Source organism: Mastigoproctus giganteus, chromosome 1, assembly GCF_048544385.1.
Source record: "Mastigoproctus giganteus isolate SK-2022 chromosome 1, ASM4854438v1, whole genome shotgun sequence".
NCBI lineage: Eukaryota > Metazoa > Arthropoda > Arachnida > Uropygi > Thelyphonidae > Mastigoproctus > Mastigoproctus giganteus.
The window spans coordinates 198,663,033-198,690,148 of record NC_143575.1 but is presented as its reverse complement, the minus strand read 5'-3'; the positions used below and the strand labels follow the sequence as shown (position 1 = coordinate 198,690,148).

The 27,116-nt window shown below is 37.1% G+C and overlaps 1 protein-coding gene across 3 annotated transcripts in view; it reads right to left on the bottom strand.

The window, feature by feature from the left end:
• The window catches only part of LOC150091435 (SAM and SH3 domain-containing protein 1-like), a 611,903-nt gene that overhangs the window by 222,293 nt on the left and 362,494 nt on the right, over positions 1 to 27,116 (bottom strand). For 2 of the 3 annotated variants that reach the window (XM_090375439.1, XM_090375458.1), the window contains exons 3-4: positions 22,487 to 22,546; positions 12,113 to 12,204 (exon numbers count right to left, since the gene is read on the bottom strand). In XM_090375439.1, the coding sequence (XP_090231565.1) occupies positions 12,113 to 12,204; positions 22,487 to 22,546 (152 nt within the window). The remainder of the gene's footprint in view (positions 1 to 12,112; positions 12,205 to 22,486; positions 22,547 to 27,116) is intronic. The other variant, XM_090375448.1, reaches the window with a different exon arrangement.

Here is a 27,116-nt window from a genome sequence, read left to right as displayed (position 1 = left end):
GCACAACGTGCTGAAGCACGCTCTCTTAATGGACAACAGTCTGCAAAGAGGCAAGGAAGAGCCGGGCGGCCAATGGAACTCCTAATGTGGCTATTTCCACTGTTAATAGGGGAAAACAAGAAATCGATGCCATCCGGGATACTAATAAATTGTTCAAGGGACACACAGGGGGGCGAAGGTGAAGGGAGAACACAGGAGTGTTAATGGGAAAACGTACCGAAAACATTTCACTTACATGAGAAGTTTAGAAGGGAATGAGATCAGAGGTGATATCATGTCAACGTCTTTGTTCACTGTTATAGGCAGTGTCACCAGGCGGCGTTGAGTTTTGTCATATAATTACACAGGCTGTCACTAGGCTGCGTGAACCTTTCTGCTCTTCGGAAATGAAACTTTAGTTGCTGGTATGAAAGAGTAGCCTTCATCCGAATAAGATGCATTCTGCAATATTCAAATTTCATTATATCCGGATAGAAGAGTTATTGAGATGGAACTGTGTCGATCAGAAGGAACGAATGAATTCATTTTCAGCCTACTGGTGACTGTAGATCTGAATTCATCGACTCATCAAAGACGCCTCAGGTCTTATTTATGCCTACGGCAACTCCAAGCGAACGAAAACGTAGACAAACATTAATAGAACTTTCTTTATCTGGTCACGAGAATTATAAGTTAAGATCAGAAAACTTCATTTTTACAGATAATACATTTAATGATTATCTATCTTAATTAAGAGATTTGCCAAGAAAAAATTATGATACTTTTGCAAAAACTGGCACCCCCATTACGTAAAACAAAACCACAGGAGATAAGTATTAATAACTAACACTGCTATCAAACATCGTGCTTAAGCTTTTATGTGCGCAGTTAAGAATGAATATTTAATGCTTTCTTTATATAAGAATTGCTTTGTGCTTTATTGAGATGGACCCGTATCAGCTTTCTCTACATTACACAAGATAAACTATTGTTTTTACTTTTCCCGTTACGCCATCTTTTTTTTTTTTTTTTTTTTTTTGTTGTTGACTTTTAGCGAAAAAAAGGAGTTAAAGCAAACCATCGTACTAATTAATATCTCGTAGAAAATTACGTGGCACTACGAGAACAATGGGCAGCAAAAGAAAAGTTCACATGACGACAGGGATGTCTGTAGACAAACAGAATTCAGTAGATCGTTCTCTCTCTCCCTTTTTCTTTCTTGTAAGCTCGTTTATCCTTAAGCTTTCTTCTGTTCACACAGTATTTGAACGCGTCCAACACACATTCACGAGAGAGAGAGAGAGAGAGAGAGAGAGAGAGAGAGAGAGAGAGAGAGAGGTGGATTGACTCGATAACTTTTGGTTTTGTCACGCGCCTGTTAGCTTACTGTATACGGAGGCTGCTATCGAACAAAGTAACCAGATTAAGTCACACCGCAAACTAACGTCATTAATTCTAACTTAATTCCATAGAGAGTGATCCCAATAACGCAGTCGAAGGAGAATGAGGCAAACAAAAAATAAGATAAATAGGAAAACTTCTCTCCTTTTCAAGTAATACCAAAAGAAATAATCGGCAATCATTTAAAATGACAGAGTAAAGGCGCATGAAACAACATCAGGGAGCCATGCATTTACCAAAACATCATTTTTCCGTGCAAAAGAATAGCATCTAGAAGAACAACGGCGACCTCTGTCGAAAGACATTTTCTCATTCTTTTCAAACAGAAAATAAGAACGTATAGAAAAATGAGAATAGGAAGTAAGTGATTTTTCTTTAGTCTGTGGACAAAAATGAAGAATGACGCTATTGTGGATGAGATAAAACATTGCACAATAAGAAAAAATTCAGTGTGCGTGCGTGCGCGCGCCAGCGCACAAATATATACACTTTTTAAAATTCCGTTCTTTTTTTTTATATCCATGTATACATACGTGTAACGCCGAAAGGAAGACTTTTCGATTGATTCGTTGTTTGAAAAGAGAACGAATTCGTTAATTAAAGGACTTCTGTACATTACTACTAAAAGGAAGTCTACCGTTGTACGCAAAATGAACACAAGCTTGGATGATCCTTTCGTTGCAATAAAGAAGTTGCATATTTCTGTATTGAGCCAATTGGACATTGCAGTTTCAATATTGATATCCAATGAAAATAGACAGAGATCCAAATGCAAGTCGTAGTTACGCGTACTATGCTTGCATTCAACAAGGTATCACCCGAATGCTTCTATTTCTTTCTTCTGAAAGAAATATTCGCATACAGTTGACAAATACAGGCAAACACATTACCGAAGAAGGGGGGAAGAGAGGAGGAGAGAGAGAAACACTGAAGTGTCTCAAAGTAAGATTCCTATGCACGTTCTGGCGCGCCGTCATGGTGCAGAATCAGCAAACGGGCGAGTTGCAACAGTCAGGTTTTAACCACGTTAAGTAATATTGACAGCGGTGTTCGCCAGAGTTAAGATTCATTTCTGTGAACGTTGGGAATTCGTAAGAAAAATGAAGCGTGACTTCAGACCATAGATTTGAAGCCACCTCCTGACACGCGAAATAACTCTGCTTTTTCACCTGTCACGGTTCCTGTCCATTTCGGCCAATCAGTACAAATTGTGTCCAACTCCTTCTACAGCACTTTCTGGTTTTTATGAAGTTGTTCAGCAAAAGTGAAATATTTCGCCGCTGCAGCGAGGAAACAGACTTACTTACCTGCTGGACGGAAACATCTGCACTGACAGAAAATATCAATTTTGTATCCACATTGAGATAAAATATCTATTTTACTTACTTGAATATGCCATACGGGTTTTGTGCTAACGCTACCACATTCCCTCGGAGTCGCATTCGAGTGTCAAGTACGAATGTAAATCTCAACACACACGCAGTAAACTTCCGAGCTCAAAATATCCAATATACCGTATAGAAGTTCAAATGTACAACGAAACACCCAGTGCAGCATGCTTATCTGCAATTTACTGAAAGTGATAAATTGTTAATATTCAATCGTAGATCTTAAATTTTTTTAGATGTTCTATATACTCACAGTCTTCTGTTTCCAAATGACAAAAGAACAAACGTAAGACGAATGCATGAACAAGTGAGTCTTGCCCATTCGCCACGATGTAAACTGTTTCCACGAAGATAGTCCTTAAATAAATATCGACAGATCATTTCGAGTCTTCAGAAAATAAATGCACCGGAAGTTCCAGTGGCGGATCCAGAAAAAAAAATGACAGGAGGGGCACCATTTGTGACAAGGGGAACCATTTTGAGCATTAGAATGGCGATCACTTTAGCATCAAATGTTGCCAACTGTACTCGTTAAAATAGCTAAAACAACGCATAAATAGATAAAATTCTATGTTAACAATGAAAAAAAAAATTTTTTTTTTGTAGCTAAAGGGAATTTAAATGACTGGTGTATATTTTCCGAAAAACAACAGGGGGGACACGTGCCCCAGTGCCCCTACCTTGAATTCGCCACTGCATTCAGACATATAGTGATAAGAACACGTGCCCCAGTGCCCCTACCTTGAATTCGCCACATTCAGACATATAGTGATAAGAACTTTGTGGTAATTGGGGAAAGGGGAGGACCTTTGAAAAAAGAAAAATAAAAGAAGCTTTTTACATTAAAAAATGGTGGCTTTAAACAGAAACAAGGGGAGAAATATAGAGGAACTGTGGAATGGGCTTTTCAACAGTAAAATTAAGTAGGGACTAAGGGAGCACGGTGGAGGTAGGGGGAAACGTGTAACTGTGAAAACACGTGACGCTGGATAGGAGACACCTTATACGATATAATGTGCAATTAGAAAAAGGCCAATTTGTAATCCTTGTTTTGACTCATTATGCATGCGAACAAGAAAACCCGGTAAAGGATTTGTAACGAAATGCTCCTTTATTAAAGTTATTTATCAAAGGGTGCGAATAGTTTATTTCTGGATATAAAATGCTCACTGAAAAATATGCAGTCCCAAGTACCACATTCATTGAAAACTTCTTATTTATAAGGTCCCCGTAGTCGATTGATCAAAAGCGAGGTTCAAGTTGGCGTTTAAGTTTGCTGCTGGTTCTATCCCACGTAACTGATAAATACATTTATGTTCTTGTATTCTTCATCTTGCAAACTCCTCTGACCCCATGTGGCCATTTCGAAGTACAAACAGATAATTTATTTTTATTTTATAACTTCGGGTTACCACAAATACTTAAGGTTCTAGGATCACTGCCATTACATTTAATCTGTACAGCTGTCTAGTAATTGTCCAGTGAGCTTCCGGTCAAATATTCAGTTTAAAAATAAATTCATTTGTCGTTGGCCAGAAAAATTTAGAAACCTTATAAATTTAGGGACCTTATAAATAAGAAGTTTTCAATGAATGTGGTACTTGGGACTGCATATTTTTCAGTGAGCATTTTATATCCAGAAATAAACTATTCGCACCCTTTGATAAATAACTTTAATAAAGGAGCATTTCGTTACAAATCCTTTACCGGGTTTTCTTGTTCGCATGCATAATGAGTCAAAACAAGGATTACAAATTGGCCTTTTTCTAATTGCACATTATATCGTATAAGGTGTCTCCTATCCAGTGTCTCGTGTTTTCACAGTTACATATTTCCCCCTACCTCCACCTTCGACTGTAACAATATACGATAAATAGTCTATATTTTGGGGCGCATTTTTGTCATTAAAATAAATAAGATTTCTTTCTTTAGAGGAATAAATTCCAGACTTCAAATACGATATTTAATCAACTGCTACAACAAATAAGTGGCTTGCTATATGTTTCTAAGAATCACCGAGAATAGATCTTTCCGGGAGAATAAATATCCCTGTATGACTACGATTTCCCAGCAAAAGAAGTTCCAAAAATATCAGTTATGACGTCTCCCGGTGAACAAATATAAATAGCTTAGCTCGATTATTCTCAGGAGTTTATAAACAGTTTTCTCAATATCTGAAACAACTAATCCACTTCTTTTTTTTCTTTCTGATGATTCAGGATTGCTTTTAACAGAATCACTGGGCAATTCTGCTGTCAAACATCCATTACATGTTACTCTCCTTCTTCATATTTCTATTCCCAAGATGATATCTCCCTCACATGTATCATAACATTACTCTTAATGGTCAATTTTTCTCAATAAAAGGCCTTTTTTCCGGTACATAAGAAAACGCTTTGGTTAAAGATGTTCACTCGCCATCAGCATCGATACTCTTAGTGAACTATACAGAATGACTTGAAACTAATTTGGAGCATACTGTATTTCTGATTATTCTCTAATAGTGTTATGAAAGAAATTTTATTGTGGTAAGTATAAAATCGCTAAATTTTATATATAGGAAAATATATTTATCGGTTATAATTTCAATAATTTAAATCCATAATGCTTTAATTAGTTATTGCAAATTTTTAAACTTGCAAAATTTCATTTGTATTCGGTATGATAAGTGTCCTCAAAAAACTCTGATACCAAATTCGTATTGAAAGTGGTGTTCGCAAAGTTTATACTCTATTTATATATTTAATACCGGTGTTGAAGCAAGATTTGACTGATCAAGAGAAGGATTATAAAGAAAGCAAATTTTCTTTTTCTTTCTCCTCTAATATGCAGGTTTTTATGTGAAAGCTGTTGTTATTTTTGTAGTAGTAGGGTTTTAGGAGCATCGGCGTCTAAGGCTATATTGCTCGTGTATATTGTCAGTAAATCGTGCGTGGTCAATTTTATGTTTGCTGGTTGAAAAACCCAAGCTACAGGGAGAAAATACCTTGCTACACTCGCCCGAGACCGACTAACTCAGCCACGTTGTCAAAGAGGCCCATAAAATTCCTACCGTCATCAACGGAACTCGAACTAAGGTCTTTTCCACCCGGTGTGGGGAGGACGGCGATCCTACCAACTGTTACCCACGAGGGGTATGTGAAAGCACTGATCTAGATTGGACGTAAAAACTCTTACAAGAAGGAGAGGTGAGGACGAACCCATCCGACTGAATTACAGTACTACTTGCAGCTTTTAAGAAGGCAATTTTCAAACAAATTTTATTTTGCACAGGAAAAAAAAAAGAAGAGAACTCGCAAAAATAAAACAACAGAAAATAAATAAAAACACAAGAAAGATGAAAAGCCAAACAAAGGGAGAAAAATATGAGAAGGCTAAATTTTCGTACAAAGCAAAGGGATTTCAAAAAAAGTTCATCTATATTATCTACACCTCTGTTTATGCTGCTGCTGCCGTCTACTTTTAAAACAGTTTCCAACTGACACGAGAACTTTTTTCAGTTTTAAGCTCTATCTTTACAAATTTAATCCCTGCTGGGCTGTGACGTAATGATGACGTTTACAAACAATATTTCTGGACCGAAAAAGCTCTCATAAACATTGCAAGCTTAAATTGTCTGTTGTTTTCTTCCATGTTTTCATTTCTCCTTAATTTATAGTGTTGTGTACGGGGCCAAGGCCTGATTTACAAATAGCTACACTTCCACGAAGATCACTAAATTGTTTTCTTTAAAAGGGTAACGGAACATCAGTTTGCGTCACTCTTGCGACTCAGAAAAGGCAATTTCTTCTGGTTAAGTTTTTCTTTTCCTTCTTTTATTTTTTCTAGCATGCCGTGAAATCATTTTTTATCTTCGAAAATTACTTTCTTTTTCTTATTAACTTCCCATTGCTTGACGAGACAAATTGCTTACTTCAGAGGTATTTAAGTAGCACGAAACATGTGATTATGGAACCTCCCACTCCCTTTAAGAAGAAATTGAGAAGGACAAGGGAAAAAAAAAAGGACAAAAAAAAAAACAATTATCCGATGTCATTCATTACGGCGTTGCTGTAGGGCCGTGATCTGAGGTATACCAACAAGGTTTCTCTATGAGACTTAATGCCCTTTTTATTTTTCTTCGTTATTGCTTTGTTTTCGGGATATATTTCTCATGAAGGGAAGGTTCGTTCGCGGAGTTAAGAAAAAAAAAAAAAAAATAAGAAAACATCAACTGCATGCAAACAACAGACGAAGTATAAACCATCACCTAAAGATGCTAACAAATAAGACGTCGTAAAGGTCGTTTATTCACAACTGCTTTAAGTGCGTGTACACTAACAAATCTAGCAGTTGGTTTTAAAGTAATTAACTTTAAAACATTTTAAAAACATTTCTTTTTAATATGCAGATTTTTTATAAGAGTTAATCGCTTAGGAACGGGTTTTTTAAGTGTGGGGGGATCGAATTGCTCATTTTTAATTTTTAGAAAGCAAATTCTCTTTTAATAATCCTGTCATTTCATTTGTATTTCTCCTTTTGTTTTGTTTTAAACTTTAGGCCTACAAAAAAATTTTCATGTTACAGTGAACTCCATGCTCCACTAATGTTAGAATAAATTTATCTTCATTTCATGAGGGCCATACAGTAATTAAGTACTGTATGTGAAGTAGTACATTGGTAATGAAAACTTCAGCCAATAAACGCAAGTATGGTTCAACCCTTTGAAACTGTTATAACCAAAATATAACAAAATTATAAGTATAACAAAAAATACTGTTACACCCTCAGAACATAATTGACTACTGTGGCAAGAAGTTAGTGTTTTTTAAAGTTGCTGTTTACTACAAAATCGGAAATATAAAATTTTGAATTTTGTTGATGAGGTAGGGACTCTATACTGCAGTCTCCTCAATTCGGAGTGAGGTAACCATTCTCGAGCAGAAGGGAAGGCTCCTGATTTTTCTGTGGTTTTCTTTGTCCTCAAAGAAAGTGACGCGAATTATTCAAACCCAAAACTGCACATACGCTAGAAATGGCAATGGGAAACCACCCTACTAGTTATTTATTCCCGAGAAATGAACCCATTGGGGCGTAAGGATCTACCTCAAGGGAGAAATGCGAAACACTAGACAATAAGACAAGCTTAACAATTACCATGATTACACAAACACTACCCTAGAAGGAGAAGAGAAAACATTTGTTTTATGAAGCGCATACCCCAGGACCACCTTAGGGCCAACAATGTTGTATCATTCCCTGATGTCAATTCCGTAAACAAAAAAATTGCGAACATTAATCAGCTTACAGCAAGTTAAAAAAGAAAAAAAAAAAAAACATGTATTTGAATTAAAATAAAAATACAGGAAGCTGTTGAACAGCCACTTTAAAACACATTAACGAACATTGCAATCGCCAGGTGGTAGTTAAGGCTTCTCTCAAATATCTGACGTAAAAATACGTTAGCGAGAAAAAGACGAAACCCTCATAATGTAGGCGTTGTTTAGGGTTAATGAGATGGAAAACAGTTTTAGGTGGACTCACGCAATAATTAAGTAAGGTGTTGCAACAGCTGGTGTCTTACATCTTTCTTTTCGCTTATCGGTTATTGATGCTTAAGTGGGAGCCAGAAGGGCACAACCTCTTTAGGAGTTGAAGCAACCGATAGGTTTTGTAAAACTTTGTTCCAATCTTCTTAGTCACATACAAAGAAATCGTCTCAGATGTATATCCTTACTCGAAGTAACTGCATGGACTGGATCACATCGTATTCTTGAAGTTGTCGCACTTATGACTCTAAATGAATATTACCGAACACTATATCTACTGCACTATTACACAGCCTGATCCACTGTCGTAAACAGACAATACGGTAGCTACTACAGTCTTATAACCATTATTAGAGGCATATGATGCAAGAAAGCAAACTTATACAGCATCTGCCGGAAAAAAAAAAAAAAAAAAAAAAATTTTCCCATTTCACCCATCCATTTGTTTCAAAAGTTTGTCCACCTCTTCCTTGAATTTATTTAAGCTATCAACTTACAAAACGACAGAAGGAAGTTTGTTTCAGAAATCAACTACCCGCTGGCAAAAGGCAAATTTCTGCACACCTATTCGACAACTGCCTTTTCTCAATTTCAGTTTATGCCCCATCAGGTTTGTAATTTGAGCAAGCGGAAGAATCCCATCAGCATTGAGCCTGCTCAATCCATTCAAGGTCTTATACCTCAATCAGATCACCTCGCAGGTGCCTAGTCTCCATACGCATCAATTTGCAAAACTCAAGCCTTTCTTCGTAAGAGCACCCCTTTGTTCCGTCACCAGTCTTGTTGCCCTTCTTGTACTAGTTCTAGCAACTCTATATCCTTCCTAAAATGAGGCTTCCAGACCTGTACGCAGTATTCAAGGTGTGGCTTGACCATCCTTATCCCTGCTCGCAAAATTCCTGTATATCATTGACAAGAGCCACTCTTGCAGCCTGTCTGCACTGCTCAGAAAACTTCATATCTGACTGCACAATTATCCCCAGGTCTCTTTCATTAATTCTCCACTACCCTGAGTGTAACACCACACTCAGGTGTTACACTCTCTGGTACATTTCTTTGGGGTTACTGCTACCCATATGCAGTACTTTGCATTTGTCAATGTTAAACTTCAATTGCCACCTCTCAGCCCAACGTTTCTAGATCCTGTTGCAGTAGCATACTGTCATTAACAACCCTGCCAACCTTCGTATCATCTGCAAATTTCGACATTAAGCCTGATATACTTTCATCAATATCACTGATAAATATACAAAACAACAATGGGCCCAACACCGAACCCTGGGGGACTCCACTAAGAACATTAGTCCACGAAGAGCAGTGTCCATTGATTACCACTCTCTGTCTTCTCCCACTCAACCATCCTTTTATCCATTGTAGCAACTTGCCCTTAATGCCATACTGCTCCAATTTGTACAGTAGTCTTCCATGTGCAATAATATTAATTTAGAGTTCACATAAGTAAAGAACTCCTTGCTGTTTTTCTTTGCATCCTTTGCCAAAGATTTCTCATAATCTCCCTTCGCTTGCCTAACCTCCTTTGTGACTTGATTACAGACTAACGTATATCTACCAAAGGCTTCTATGTCGCCTGATAATATATATGCATCCCGTGCATTTTTCTTCACTGCCACGAGTCTCATTAGTTCATGTGACATCCATTTGGGCCTAAACCTTGAACAGTATTTCTTAATTGGTATAAAAAGCCTAGTAGCTTCCAAGATTAATTCCTTGAATGCTTCCCATTTAGAATTTACTGTTGGTAACATCATCAGTTGGTCCCACTGTATACAATTTAAAAAATCTCTGAGACCACTGCAGTCACCTTTAGTATGATGGTAATTAAATCTTTAAGTATCCCACAACAGTACACTGTGATCACTGCCACCTAGTGGTTCCTTTATCTGTAAATTCTTAATTGTCACTATTAATCTTTCAACATGGATATAATAACGATTTTAATACAGTATTACAACTTTTCGAAGACTTGGTAACAATACGAAAGAAATTAAAATTAGTTGCAGAATTATGAGAACCTTATATCTCATTTGCCAGTCATCGAAGTTTCTTGGGACTCTTCGCGGAAATTGAAAAAGGAAAATCAAAAAATGCGAGTTCAGTATTATATCTTTTTATGACCTTTACTATCTGAAATAATCCATTTTGTTAGTTAAAGGAGCATCCGAATGAAATTCTGATATCTGACGATGGCTCACTTATGATTAAATAAATTCGGGAAAAATGCCATTTGCTGCTTTTGGGGTACAATTGTTGAAAAATTTTAAGGGTCGAATAACGGCAAGCTGTTTCCATTCCCAACAATCTGTTTATACGAACAAGCGTTCTCAACCTTAGTAACCACAAAAAGCACATCGCAGTCATCGTCTTAATGCCTCGGACCATGTCATCCTTGCAAGCAACAACGTTCTTAAATCTACACTACAGTACTTCACTTTCAGTAACACCACATGCTGCCATTCTTTATTATCTACAATTACCTAACGTGTTGCTCTGTCCATTTAATGCTTGTTGTAATGGTCAATTACTTTGAAATAGAGGTAGGCTGTGTGTGTGGATGAATCTCAGAGTCTACGTAGATGAGCCATGTTATAAACTTTTCATATGAATCAGTTAAAACACTCATACTGTATCGATTTAGTAATGAAAATTTTCCAGATTATTTGTCGATCATTCGAAAATAATCCAAACATTTGCTTTTAATTCCTTTGATTAAATTTACTGTCTTAAATCTCTAAGGCTTGTTGTTACAACACTGATATTGATCATTTTATTTTATCAGCAATAAAGACCAACTCCACAATCCATACGGGCACTATGCCAGTTGCTAACTTTTTTTATTTGTCATTCGGGAATAATCGTTTGGAAACTTTGTTTTTAGCATCTGTGCAAACAATTTGGCCACTTGCACTGCACGTTTCCTGATTCCCACAAGCGAGTCACTTCTACAGTCTTGGAAATAAAGTGAATCGCTTACTTCGGCCTGACGTAGCCGAGTGGTCAAGGGCGCGAGTGCAGTAGTACACGATCTTTGAATGGACCAGGGTTCAGGCCCTGACTGCTAAATACGATTAACATCTGTATTGGTTGATTTATTGTAAACTCCACTGACCTGGTGGTAGTGACGGTGTATGAACAATTTTATTTATGTATTTTATTTTTTTTTTTTTTTACTTTCAGTGTCGTCGGTACATGCAAACAAGCAGACAGTTTTTCTAACTTTCTTAAGTCATTAAGATCATACTTTTATTTTTTATTTCTAAAGAAACCAAAAAGTTATTACACAACCTGATCATTTTCTTTCCTGAAAATCTTAGAAAATAGCCATCCTTAAATATCGCCGACGAACACATCATTAGTTAGTCCTCAAGAGTACTTTTAAGGAGACCGGTACAATGATGAATTTTAAGAGGTGGGCCATGACCACTCATCATATTATAAGCACAGTAAAAACATTCATTTATGAATTTATTAAGCTAACTCAATAACTGAAAGAATACAATACCAAAAATAAAAAGGAAAAAGCAGATATTATTAACACTGCCATGATGATCTAAAAACCGACCCAGGAGTAAATTAGTCTGAACAGACACCAAGTTACTGGTTACCCAAATTGGATAGTATGCAATGTAAGGTACTGTAACCACTCTACTACATATATCAAATAGTTCGTAAGAAATTTATTTAGGAATAAAGATAGCGTAATTTGTCTTATTGAGATCAAATTATACAGTATTTACACTGTGAAAGTTATTTTTCGCTCAAATGCGAAACATAAAAATAACACAATACATATCTTACCTCTGGGGTGAAGACTTATTGCTTCTTGGAGGGGGGCCTTGATAAAGACCGTAGATGGAAGCCTCTTCGTGATCACTGAGGCAACTAGATGGCTGATAAAGAGAAATGGATATCAATTCTCAGATGGTAAAGGTAAGAATAGAATACACATTTTTTTTACTTATTATATTATACCAAATAATGTTAAATAGCAATAATATTAGTATCAGGAATACTTCTGACTGTTTTAAGATTCCAGATTATTTATTTCAGTTTGAACATTTCTAGAGCACAAAGTCACGTGTTTTACTTGGAACCGTTGTTCATAGCTGGTGGCTGAATTAGCACTTCTGCCCTCACTGGATAATATTTAAAGGCAGTTTCTATTCTATTCTGAGTTATTTTACTCAGCGGATGGTTGTAAGCTGTTTTTTTTTTCCTCTGGGATCAAAGCCGACCGGGCTAGCCGAGTGGGTAAAGTACCTGCCCGGCAACCCAAAGGTCGCGGGTTCGATTCCCGCCTCGGGCTTGGATCAAAGTACTGCAAAAACCTTGGGAGGTGCAATATGGCCACAGAAGCCGATGCGCCAACAACTACCAAATCAAAAAAAAAAAAAAAAAAATCTGGGATCAAATCAATTTTCCTTTCAGCTTCTCAGAACTTAACTGTGGCGGGCATTTCGAAGGGTTTCCACTCGTAAAACTCAGTTCTACTTTTCGTCGGAAGGAAATCAATTATTGACAAAAAAAAAAAAAAATCTCAAAATATGATCAGTATTGAGCAGTTATTCTCATAAAAATAAACAGCAATTTTCACTACTTGTTGTTGTTGTTAGGTTTGTTGGTGCATCAGCAACTGTGGCTATAATGCACTGATTTCTGACTAGTATATCTTTGTTGTTGATGCTGATTCTGATAAAAATTTAAACAAGGTGATATTTATCAATCAATTTTAGGAAAACAAAAACGTCATCCATATCTTGACGATCTTCTAGAACATTACGTAGTGTTAATTGATTGCAATTTTTGAAAAGTAAGGAGAAAGCAGTTTTTCGTTCTCTTAAATATAGTGGGCATTCAATAACGATATGCTTTACAGTGAGTGGACATGAACAGTTACTGCATTGTGGGGCATCTTCCTTTCTTAATATATAACTGTGAGTGAAGTATGTGTGACCAATGCGCAGTCGCGCTAGTACAGTTTCTTTTTTTCTATTTTCCCTTAGACTGGATCGCCACTGTTTGGGTTCTTTCTTTATTTCAAAAAGTTTATTATTTGTTTCTTTTTCCCATATATGTTTCCACTGTTCTTTAGAGGTCTGCTGTATAATGGATTTAAAGTCAACATAAGGTGTCCTGAAATTGGAAGAAATAGGATTTGAAGCATTTTTGGCAGCTAAATCTGCCTGTTCATTTCCTGGGATTCCAGAGTGTCCAGGAATCCAACAAAAAATTATGCAGTGACCACGTGCATGAATTGCCATTAACTGAGTCCAGATTTGTTGTTGTACCAGAGGATGACTGTTGGGGCGTTTACATTGCATACAATTCACGGCACTTAATGAATCGGTATATATTATGGATTGAGTATATGAGGCTTCTTTTATTTTCTCCAGGGCTAGTAAAATACCATACAACTCAGCAGTATAATTACTACATTCTGAAGGGAGCTGTTTGGCGATGATAGCATCCGGCAGGACTACAGCTGTACCAACTTTACTGGCAGTCTTGGATCCATCCGTATATAGCTGCACGTAACTGCTAAACTGAATTGAGTGGGCCAGATGTAATTGTCCGATGTTAATATCTGGAAGATTATTCTTTCCCCATTTCTGATAGTATTTTTCAATATCTATCGTGGGTATTTGCCATGGCTGGATTTGCATGCTAGTATCCTGCATTATATTATTCATGCTGAGTCCCCAGCTAGTGTTTAGAGCTTGAAGCCTAATGCCAGATGGTTTGTTGAGACGTGATTTAGTATGATAGAGGTTTTCCCATTTTGGTCTGAAGAGATATTGCCATATCGGGTAATTTTCACTACTGATAATAAAAAACACAGACATTAGGGCAATCTGAGAATTACCTCATCTACCCGTATACACTGAGTGATCACTAAATTATGACCACCCCTATGAAAACTGAATGCGACCCGTTGACCACGTGAGGTACGAGAGTGCGCAGTTAGTCGACCTACGTAGCATAGATAAGGTGTCAGTGGTTCAGCAGGCAGTAAAATTCCACGCGTCATGGATAAAAGGAAGGATTTATCGGACTTTGATAAAGGACAGATTGTGGGAGCTCGACGAGCTGGTGCCTCGATTTCCCAAACGGCTGAACTGGTGAGGTGTTCGAGAGCCGCCGTAGTTAAAGTGTACCAGGACTGGCGTCAAAATGGTCAAACAATGACCCGACGGCAAAACTGCAAAGGTCAGCGAAAGGTTGATGGTAGAGGTGAGCGCTGGGTTCGACGACTCGTACAGGCGAACAGGCTTAGCACTGTTGAAGAGCTGATTACCCAATACAACATGGGGCAACCGGGAACAATATCTAGCATTACTATGCGTCGTACGCTCGCACGTATGGGCTATACCAGCAGACGACCCCTATGGCATCCTCTCCTAACCAAGGTTCATCGGAATAAAAGACTCGCCTGGTGCAAAGAGCATGCAAGTTGGACGTTAGAAGACTGGAAGAACATGTGCTGGTCGAATGAGTAACGTTATTTACTCCATACCGTGGATGGTCGTGTACGGATTTGGCATCAACGACATGAGGCTCTTGTTCCATCATGCATGGTATCAAAAGTTCAGGCTGGTGGAGACAGTTGTATGGTATGGGGCAGGAACTTGGATCACTGGTGCAGGTGGAACAACGTATCAGTGATCTTCGCTATCGTCAACTGCTTGCTGACTGTATACATCCCGCTATATTACACTTTTTCCCGAATGGCGATGGTGTCTTCCAAGATGACAATGCGCGGAGCCATCGGGCACTTGCTGTGCAGGAATGGTTTGAGGAACACAGTTCTGACTTCCAGCATATCGATTGGCCTCCGAACTCCACCGATATCAATCCTATAGAGCACTTGTGGGACACTATGGAAAGGCATATCAGGCGTCTGGATACACCAATCACCTCCATACCTGCATTGCCGGGCACATTGCACACAACTTGGTTGACCATACCCCCCTAACGCTTCCGATATCTTGTTGAATTAATGCCATGTCCGACATGGCATTAATTACCCCCGAACGCTTCCGACATCTTGTTGAATCAATGCCATGTCAGATAGCTGCTGTACTGAGGGCAAAAGGAGAACCTACGAAGTATTAGGTAGGTGGTCATAATTCAGTGATCACTCTGTGTGTATAATGTCTGTAAATTGCGTGTGTTCTCTAATCGGTTTGTTTGTTTTGCTGGACAAAAAACCTGAGTTTCAGATGGGAAAACCTTACTATCCTCGACTGAGGCCGCCTAACTCAGCCAAGGAGTGAAAAAAATTCCTTGTGTCACTGACGGAATTCGAACCCGTGCCCTTTCCACCCGGTGTAGGGAGGAGGTGAATATAACCATTGTGCTACCAGCAAAGGCTTTTTACCATTGATAAAGAAACATTAAGATCCTATGTAGAAATCATAACCACAAGATACTATATTGTTGGAAGGCAGAATACAATTGTGGTGAAAGGTCACGTTTCTAACTATTTACCATGGTTACAGGCGTTCCCCAAAGATCGTTATTGGCTCCCCTTTTTGTTCTGCATCTACGTGAATATAGCGAAAATTTGGGCCACTTCCAAGGTTCGCTCCCTAAGCGCGGCGAATGATCCTAAGAACTATGCCACCATCGTGAATGATCAGGATGGTCTTGGCCTTCATGTTCACTTGGCAATCTATCCATCAGAGACAGACACAAAGCTGCCTCTTCCTTTCCATAATATTCGCACTAATGATGATTGTATCTGCGACCTTGGTGTGACTTTCCACTTTCCGGTTCCTTTAGATATCACATCCTCAACACAACTAAAGCAACATTTAAAGCGGTAGGCTTCATTTTATTATCACCCCGTACAAAGCTTATTTTCTACCAGTCCTCGACTCCTACCCATCTATAATTTGGAATCCATATCATCGGTGCGTCAGAAAGCAACAGTAAGATACTTGTCTACAGAAATTGGACGATCTTCCATAACACTACCCAATTTAAGCTTTGCAACCACTTCAATTTCATGCCGCTCTTTGCACGAAGGAAATATTCAGACCGGAACGTCCATAACCGGAGAAGTTAAGAGGACTATGGGGAAAGGGCAGGAACGGGAGGATATATAGATATGTTCCCGGCTCAGAATATTTTATTAATATATTTTATACATACCGGTTGGCCATTCATCTTGTCAGGCACTCACTGAATAGAAACACAATTGATTATAAAAAGTATATTATAAACAAAACAAACTATTATATTCATAACAGTATGTTTTGTTTGTAATCATGTTATTAATAAACATTATTACTTGAATAATACTATTTTTAAAATAATATTGTTAGTTTCTGCGGCAGCAGCTATCTAATGTATGTTTGAAAATAAATAAATAATGTACGTTTTATAAATCTACATTACATTTTATGTAGTATTTTTTTTTTTTTTTGGCTTTACATCTAAGAAATAATCTTGTATTTATTATTTTATATTGTCCTTTAGTTGTACTTAAACTATAAAAAAAAAGTATCTTTTTATACTCGGAACAGCCATAAGGCAAGAGGAGTTAGGTATCCATTTATTAGGAAGGCAAATCTCAGCAGGATATATAGTTAGAAACAATGATTCCATTTATTAGGAAGGCAAATCTCAGTAGGATATATAGTTAGAAACAATGATTATGTGTATTGTAGTGTAAATAAAACGACATAACGTTACACAGAAAAAGCTTTCTGGTAATTATTAACGTATGGTAAAATTCAGTTGCCCTTTCGATGCGCATTAAGATTTGTGCAATAGACATACATATTCGAGAAGGGCAAGTTAATAACTTACAGGAAAAGAAGGAATAGGTTAAGTGAATAGTCGAACCACTGCTGTGCAATGAGCGAGATATGGTCTCTAAACATTTATCTGTGACCGATCAAAGCCCGAAAGGCAAGGTTTAGATGTATTAGCAAACACGAAATAAAGCAAACACTTGATAAGAAAGATATTTTAAGATCGATTTGTATTTTCTTTCCAACAATAACAGATCTGCTATAGCAGTCATAAACGCTCTACAGGTCCCTCACCAAGCTTGATCGACTCTCTCGCTGAACTAATAAACGACCCGACTGTTTACGTATAACCGCCATTGTCTTCAGCTGTATTTCGTATGGTCCAGACAGAAATAGCCGCCTTGTTCAAATACACTCTCCTCTCTTCGCTACGGTGTAACATTAAACAACAATTACACCATCAAAGCACCTCCGGTCATCAGCGAAATGAGTTCTTTAATTACCACCAGGGGTCGCTCCTGAGAACGTCTACAGTACTGCACGACCCTCTGATGTTTTCGACTACAACGCGGCAGATGGTGGGCGATCGTATAGAAAGAGAGAGAGCTGGGACCGATCAATTCCCTCAAATCCAGAGTCTGCAACGTTAGTGACAAGAGACGTGGCTCTGACCGTTCCTTGGCGACGCGAAGGGTTGCCGTGCGTTGTACTAATAGGCAATTGGCTGCGGAAGCTGGATAATGAGTGGACTGGACCATTAATCACACTCTTCTGTCCCCTCCAATATATTTAAGGGGCGGTTACAGTGATGAGCGAAAAAGTAGCTGCCCTTAATTTATAAATTGATTACAAAAATACTCCCCACATCAAAAACCACCAAATCAAAAAAAAAAAAAAAAAAAACAATTCAAGTATAATACTCTGTCCATACGAGCCGTGCATTATAAGCATGGAGAGAGAGACGATGCAGCTGAGAATTGGACCATGTTGCGGTTATCAAAGAAATCATTGCAAATATAAGTATTTTTTAATGAAATCAAAATATACCCTTACAAAGAGACCAAATACAAGCGAGTAATAGTTACCATCCCATACATTACTGCAACAATAACGTACGCGTTGAAAGTCATGCTAGCTTACCCTCGAAGGGCAGTTAAGAATAGATTCAGACACAGAATGTAGTTCCGAAAAGAGCTTTCTTTTCGCGTTTGTTCCCCTTGTTTAACAGTGATGGACTATGGATCGTTTTTTCCTGTGATTTCTTTCCCTCTAAATCTCCCATAATCCTTCTTACGACGACCTTTCTGGGCAGAGGATACTTCGGATTCATTCCTGTCGAAGTCCAATTACTCCTTGATCCATCACTGGTGCACTGGTGGCATTGCGGTTCATTTTCCGTAGCGTTAATTTGTGTTAGAAGTTTGGATGATTTCCTCTTCAGGACTGTTCCTCTTCGGAGATTGCCATTGTGTTAATTCGCTGCTAATGCCAGAATTTGATGGTGGCTCATTTCTTTTATCCTGCTTCCTTCTCATTACTTTCTCCTGACATCTATCCCCTTTTATTTCTTAATGAACCAAGTTTTTGTCTCGATGCTTATTACTGAAAATCTGAGAAATAATCCTTGAAAATCTAATGGTACGTTAAAAATGCTCTGAGGAGTATATCTTTCTTAGATGTTTTCAATGTCAAGGGACATCTAAAGAGTTCTCATGCCATCTGATAACTTTTCACCTTTGATTCCTCCTTATAAAATGGAAAACTACCGGATTTTAGAAGGAAAAGATCAAGGGCGACTAATTTTCGTTTTATTCCCGAATTCATTTGAGCGAAATTTAAAATAGGCTTTGATTAAATGCCACAATTGCACCTTATATTTCTTACATTTTTCCACGCAACCAACGAAACATTAAGTAAAATATTAGCAAAATGGACAGTTATGATAGTACTGTAAGATATATTAAATAACAAATATTCATATTCGTGTATATGTGTTAAATTCTATAGTGTTTGTTTTAGGGACAAATTCATCTAATTATACTCAAAAATCGAACACATAAATCCAAACAAAATACAGTATAAACAAATAGGAAAGGCAGATAGATAGGTATATGAAGTGAATTAGGATGTCACAGCAAGAGGAGAAAACCAACAGGCGCCTCAAAGCCTTCTCTTCCATAACGTTAGTACAGAGCGGGAAGCCATGTCAGCGACCTTGAGCCGCTTGTTGTTTTTCTCCCTGCAATAGTATTAATCATGAGCAAACAAAGCGAATATATAAATACTACAGCAATATAAATTATTTTAATCGGTAATTTAACTTTTTTTTTCTTATAAAAAGTAGGTTGGAAGTTGAAATTACCAATGCAATCGTAATTTTAAAAGATGTTAATTAGGAATAGCACAATTAGCATACTTACGAACAGTAGCATAGCCAGGATTTTTTGTCAGCAGGTACATTCACAAAAAAGGCGGCAACTGCCTAATGCTAAAAAGCGCCACAATACCAGATTTCGGCGTAAGGGAAGTACAATGTACCTGCTGACCCTATCCTGGCTACGCCACTGCCTACGAATAATTATATTTGCAAAAAAAAATTTAAATATAGAAGAAAAGGGTTAGCGTGGAAATTTTTAAATACTAGTTTTTTAGGCCAAAGTATTGACTTCGATTGAATTTTTTTTACACTGGTTTTTAAAAGTTTAAGTTAATTCAATACTAGAAAACTCAATAACATCCGAAATGTTTACAAAATCAGTTAACAGTGTCTGGATCCCCCAGCCCATTTCTTTTGCTGGCTCTTGATTCAACCATTTTGTTTCTATGCTCTGTGGTACCCTAACAGATGTTGCAAAAACGTTAACGCAAAAATAAAAAATAAATTAACTTTTATCTTGTAAATTATTCGCGTTAATAACTGACGCATCACAATTCACAGAGGCAGGATAACATCAAAAGGAAAATTGCATGTACTTATAAGATTAATTAAAAAACAGTTAGAGAAACTTTCCAAAAAATAAATACAAAAAAGGCTGAGGAAGAAAATATAAGTAAAGAATATAATTATCTAAAAATTTCCTTCAGTAATTCCTTGAACTTATATTTTTAATAAAAGATGCTCGCGTACAATTTTATCAACGTAATGCATCTCATAAATTAATAATAAATAAAAATATAATAGTTAATCGACTTATCTATTTCTTAAATAAAATACTTACCATCAGTTTAAGTAGATTTTTTAAAAAAAAACTTACTGGATAAAGATTTAAATAAATAATAATTTTACATTTTCTTGATAGCTAACAAAAGTCAACACTTAAAGAAAACTCTTTTCTTCTCATGAATCGGCACTCTTGGCTTATCATATATTCAAAATATTTTTCATGATATTTAGGAAGACTAGATCTGTATTTGTAAGTTCTATTACAAATTTATAATTAGTTTAAGCAGCTTTGTTAGAAAAGACCCATTTTGCGACATCATTCCCAGTAGAAAAATTATATAAAATCTTGTTAACAGTTTCAAGTGCTCGTAGCAACTAGTTATTTAATAGAAAGCGCCAATTCTATTATTCAGGAGTATTTTTTCTCAATGAATGTTATTAGCCGTTATTCCAGATTTTAAAAATGCTAACTTTTGCTTATTCTGATATTAAAAAATTTCTGATCACGCTGACTTGATCAAATTTCAAAACCTTTAAATCGACGCCTGTAAAGGTTTTAACCACCTTTAAATCAAAGGTTAATATCTCCCTCAATAATGTATTTATAACATAAAACCACCTTGTTTTATTATGGTAATATGAGTTCTGATAACTACTTTCATTACCGGATTAGGTAGTCAATCCACACCAGAAGTCAGCAATTAACATCTCGTTTAACCTTTATCATACACGTTTTTTTTAAGCCAGACTTAAGTCTTTGATCTGTTTGCAATATTTTCCATTGCTGCTAAAATTTCGGTGTTCTCTCAGCTGTTTGCTCCCACAGCTTTCTAGGACTGTAGAAGATTGACGTATGTGCGACTGACTATATGATTGACGTAGTTGCAGTGTGAGGGGGCTGGGGAGGAAAGACCATAAAATGGTTACAGAGTATGAGTAGTAATTTTTAACGTTTATGCTTGATGTCACTCAGCAAAGGCTTAATTTCTTACTCGGAAAGATGAATTTCCAGCTTAAATTTATTCACACTAGCCTTGGACATGATACAGTTCTTTCTGTCTTTAAGCAGAAATACGAGGTTCAAAAATGTTCAAACTAGCCTTGGATATGATACAGTTCTTTCTGTCTTTAAGCAGAAATACGAGGTTCAAAAATGTTAAAATGAATTAAGGAAATTGTATCTGCAGCTTTCATGAGACGTAAACAAAATTCAATCACTAGCGAACTTTTTAACCACGGATGGAAATCTTTTAGATGTCAGCGCAATCAAATGAGTTAAGAAAGTTGTGGTAGCAAGAGAACTGAAAAGCGCCGTTGGAAACAGGTAGTAGACCCAAGGGTCTAAAGAAAATCTAAAATTCAGATTCCGAAAGTATAACCGAATACACTGTAGCTTTTCTAAAATAACTACGAAAGGAGAATTTGCTTGCTATCACTATTTATTTATTTATTATTTTTTTTGTGGTGGGGGGGGGGGACTCCAGAGACCATAATTATGGCTGACTGCTTGCAGCAGATAAATTCTCAATGGGAACTTTTATGCTAATTTGACTTTTCCAGCTGAAGCCATTATAAAGATGCACGTCTCTGTATGCCAACACACCCAATTCAGAGTGTTGCTTCGAAGAATTTAATCCATTTGCCTATTCTTCACACCAGTCTTCTGGCGACTTTTGCTACTTTTTATTTGTTAAAACAACCGAATCAAAAGTAATCTGCAGAGATAGTGACAGGTTCTCAGAACGCAAGGAAAGCTCTTACATAATTGGAATAGAATCTCGCCAGGAAAAGGGATAGTAAGTGTAAGAAGCATTACACCAAAAATTGAAGGAAAGTTGTGGCAGAAAAACTGAATCAAAAGATGCTGCTAATAGTCGAGTTCAAACTATATTACCCTCCTTATACACCTAGAAAAGAAAACTAACAGAATTATAATCCAGAATTACAGCGTTAGAGAAAATACATAGAATTTGGGATTAGTTCACGCACACACACACATAACATACACACGTCTATAAACCACTGTTAGAAGAGATAAATCATGGGGGTTAAGATCAAAAGGAAATGTCCCCTGCCATTTTACCAAGCCCTGAGCTTTTATGATGTTTGGTGTAGGTTCACAGGAAGGAGTTATTCAAGCTTGCCTCTGGGATATATTCTTTGCTGTTAGTATCAATGCCACCCCATTATTGAAAGGGATTTTTAAGGAACAGGGGGTTAGTAAAACAAAAACAAAATGTGCCAACTTACCGAATATTTGCCTGGTTTGTAGTTCTGCGTTGGCTTTAGATTTGGGCTGTCGCTTTCTATCTGTAAAAAAGAAAAGAAAAAAAGAAACTGTGATTGTCCGTTTTGCGCGAGTTTCTAGAAACCAGTGCGAGAAATGACTAACCCTACGCCAAACCTCTAGCCTGTTTTCCCCACAGATTGATAAAGGTCTAATCTGGTTTTTGTTGACAGACTTGGCTGGAATGGCAGCAATAGACGATGTCGTTTCATCATCCCCCAGAGACATCTTAGGATCCATGTAGCGATCGTCGCCTTAGCAACGGGATAAACAGCTAATCACCCATCTCCACCTGTGTCGAGGTTAGGACAGAGCCTTCTATAAGATGCCATTTGGTTGAATCAATGGCAGATCCTTGATGCTGCTAGCGAAGGGTTTGGGGGATTCTGTATTTGCAGCATCATTTTTTTTTAGAAAACCTGCCACATCCCGTAATACTGATGTCGTTTGTTCTAGTTCGAGAGAATAAATAGCCTTCTAAATCCCCCTGCCATAGTAAAGGAAAATTTAAAATGCTTCCCGAAACTCTGCTGTTAATGAGGCTATATTTTTGAACATCACCGTGTTAAAAGTTGAAATAGCTTATACTGTGGTTGATGCACAAATCAGATACTGTGGGCAAGCAACGCCATCGTTTACACAATAAATGTCACAAAATTAAAGGAACAAAATAAATAAATAAATAAATAATAATAATAATTTCACTATTCAGAAATGAAATGTCATCAACTAATTTTCTTGATTTTTAATGAATAAAATAAATAGAACGCTGGTGCTTATCTTTTACGTTGATCTCAAAGAAAGATAGTACCACGAAGTTAAAGGGCGGTTCTAGGGTTTTTTTTTTTTTTTTTTTTTTTTTTGCTTCCACTTACGGCAATTTTAATAAATGGAGTGCTAATTCTCAGTGGGTGTGAGCCGGAATGCATCACTTTTCCTTGGACAGAAAGCTATTTTCAATTTAACTAAGTACTTAAAAGCATTAGTTAAAATGTTTTGGCTATCAGATAATCGGTATTATCCGATTGTTTTTTTGTTTTTATCATCTCAGAAAGCAAATGTTTACGATAAGTGCTAGAGAAAAATCTTGAAGATGCATTATTGTGTAAAAATGTGATGGAATATTAAAACAGTCAGTTAATATGAAGGACAATCCATCAAAATATTAACTTTCTTTTTCATCATGGCATTTTTTTTTCTATAAGTCGAGTAGGTTTTTTTTTTTTTTTTTTTATCTAAAAAAAAATTCGCAATGCATAAATATAAAAAGAAACATTTCAAGTTTTGCAAAAATCTGACATCACTGATTATTTATTATTCAAGCATTGAAGATTAAGCGAACATAAATATAGCATAAAGGTAGAGTAAATATTGGATGTGAAAGCGAGGGATTAAACGTCCAAACATGTTAAAATTTCAATTAGTTCATTAGGTGGATAGGATATAGCCACAGGGAATGCTTTGTGTGTGTGTCTGTTCGTTGCAAAGAGCATGAGGAGGTCAAAGTAAAGTCGACGTCCTGATGGTATTATTTAAGAGCAGGGCAGAATTTAACGTTATTGAAGGGCCTCATATATGCTATTACATATATGAGGCCCTTCTCTCTTACAGTTCACCTGACAATATTAAAAAAAAGGATTTTTTAAGATGGAGCGAGGCCCTAAGCTGTAGCTTGTTTAGCTTATATGTAAATCCGGACCTGTATAAGATCTTGAAAAATGTCTGATACATTTGATGAATCAAAGGAGAGGAACCTATTAAGCACTCAGCCCAACGTTTGAGCCAGTGTTCCAGCATCAGACAAAATAAAATTATCCTCCGCAGCACCTCGGTCCCAGGAAGTTGCTATAGTTGGTGACTATAGCATTGTCGGGAAAGTGGGAAATATATTGCAAAAAGGATAGGTGGAACAGGATCAGGGTATATCTTCTCTAAAATCATTTACTCATAAAATAGGTAACACCACAGATCAGCTATCACCTTTTAGGAACACAGGTGATATTGTTATATTCGTTAGCACCAATCATATTAAGAATAGGAAATCTCAGGATTTAATCAACAAGTACAGTTTTAAGAAAAAGTATCGCGTTAGGATTAAAATTGAAAGCGTCTGGAATCCAAACACAACAGGTGAGTGTACATGATGAGAGCCTTGTCAATAAATTCTGCTCTGGACAGATTGTGAAAGGCTTATAGGTTAAAATTTTCCCAGCCTGGTCTGTGCTTGTTAAGAGGAAAGACTGTTTCTATAGGAATGGGATACACTTAAATAGAAGGGGTGCAAGAATATTTGCTGATGCTGTCGAGGCAATGTTAAGTGGGTAGGAATACAGCTAGCCTGGGGGTTATACACAAACAGTAGCCACAGGTAGAAATGAAAGTTATTCTTTCATTGCTGCTATTAGAACAAGCAGCAGCTTGGAAAGCAAGGTGTCGACAATTTTAAGAGATCTGCTGCGAGCTTCTTGGAACAAACAAATGCATGGGCTGTGCTAGGTTACTAGGAGTAAAAACAGTTGTAGGTGATGAATTTGAAGCACTGATCAAATCATCAAATGCTGATATTGTGGGGACATCAGGAACATGGTATCACTCAGATATAAGGGTTTCAGAATTTGAATATGTACAACGTGTACAGAAAGGAGAGACAGGACAGGAGTGGGGGATTATGCTCTTAGCTAAGAAGCACAAAATCTAAGGCAGTGCACCCATTGAACGTGGGTGGTCAGTGAAATGGTGAATCAGTTTGGTGTGACATCAGCATTGGGAAAACAAAATGAGAGTAAGAGTGTGTGTTGTTATAGACCTAATGACAGTGACGAGTATAACAAACAACTATACAAAGAAATAAAGTCGGCCAGTAAATCAGAAAGTCTTATAATGGGGACTTCTAACTCTCCAGATAATCACTGGACCTTGTGGATTGGCGACTCACACAGTAGCCAAACTTTTTGTGGATATATTGAATGATTGTTGTTTACACTAGCATATTACAGAGACAACAAGAGAAAGCAATACTCTTGATCTGATTATCAGCATGACACCCTTCATGCATTAAGAATCTGCAGATAAAGGACTCACTAGGTGGCAGTGATCACAATGTATTGATGTGGGATTTGCTTAAAGATTTAAAATTTTATGCAGTGGGACCAACTGATGAAGTTACTAACAGCAAATTTTAAATGGAAGCATTCAGGGATGTTACTGTAGAAGCTTCTAAGGCTTTTGATACCACCCAGAGACAGTTTAAGGCATATACCTAAATGAACTGATGAAACTTGTGGAAATGAAGAAAAATACATGGGATGCATATAAATTATTAAGTGATAGAGACGACTACAGTATATACTGTATAACTTAGTCTACAATCAAGTCACAAAGGAGCTTAGGCAAGCTAAGGTATATTACGAAAAGTCTGTGGTAAAGAAAAGCAGCAGGGACTTCTTTCCTTGTGCAAACGGTAGGAGGAAGGCGATGAAGCGCCGTATAAAATATGTCTGTAAATTGCGTGTATTCTGTGGTCGATTTGCTGTTGACGAAAAATTCAAGTTTCCGGGAGAGAAAAAAAATAATGATACCCGCTCCTGAGACCGACTAACTCACAGCCACGTTATGAAAAAGACCCATAAAACTTCCTCGCGTCATCGACGGGATTCGAACGCAGGTATTTTCCACCCATGTAGGGAGAACGTTTATTATACCAACTGTGCTACCCAAAAGGTCTTTCTGGCAGAGGGCTGAATGATTTTTTGATAACTGAGAGGAAAGCGGAGGAGAATTGTGGAAGCTAAACGTAAAAAGGCACCTGTGGTGGATGTATGATCTATCCAGTTATATTAAAGGTGGCAGCAAAAGAGGTGAGGAAACTTTTGGCCATGATTATGAGTGCATCCCTGATTCAGGAGAGGTACCTTTAGACTGGAGACGTGAAAATGTATCCTTGATTCACAAAAGGGAATCAAGGAGAGACGAGAGTAATTCAGAGCTGCTAGCTTGACTTCTAATGGACTCACTGGTTAAAGAAGTAATGCAGGATTAATTACAGAGACATTTTTTTTTCTTTTTTTTTTTTTTATTAACATATATACATACAGTGGCGGACAAAAAAACTGCATCACTTGTGAATTTTGCAAATAATATGTTTGCGCTGCATTGTGGGTTGCAGAAATGTTCGAAATGCATTTGTTAGATGGGATATATATCTCTGTGAATGAAATCCAATAAAAAGACTCCACCTGATATACCTAATTTCCATAAATATCTTCCCAAAGGGTAAAATGCGTGATTAATATGGAAATATGAGAAATCATGCAAATGGAAATCATGACAACCAAAAAAAAAATGTATTGCATTTACGTGTAAATGACAGGTTAACGTAATAGTATTATGTACTGTAAATCAGCAAAATCAGTCCTCAATATTTTGTTGTTCCTCCTTGAGCTGCAATTACAGCTTGGCAACGATCTGGTATAGAGTTAATCAACTTCTGGATATACGGGTGCCCAATTTCGTGGTAGCACACCCTTATAATGCTCTCCTGCAGCTGAATCTTACTTGTTGGTTTCTTCTGAGCAATTTTAGACGACATTATGT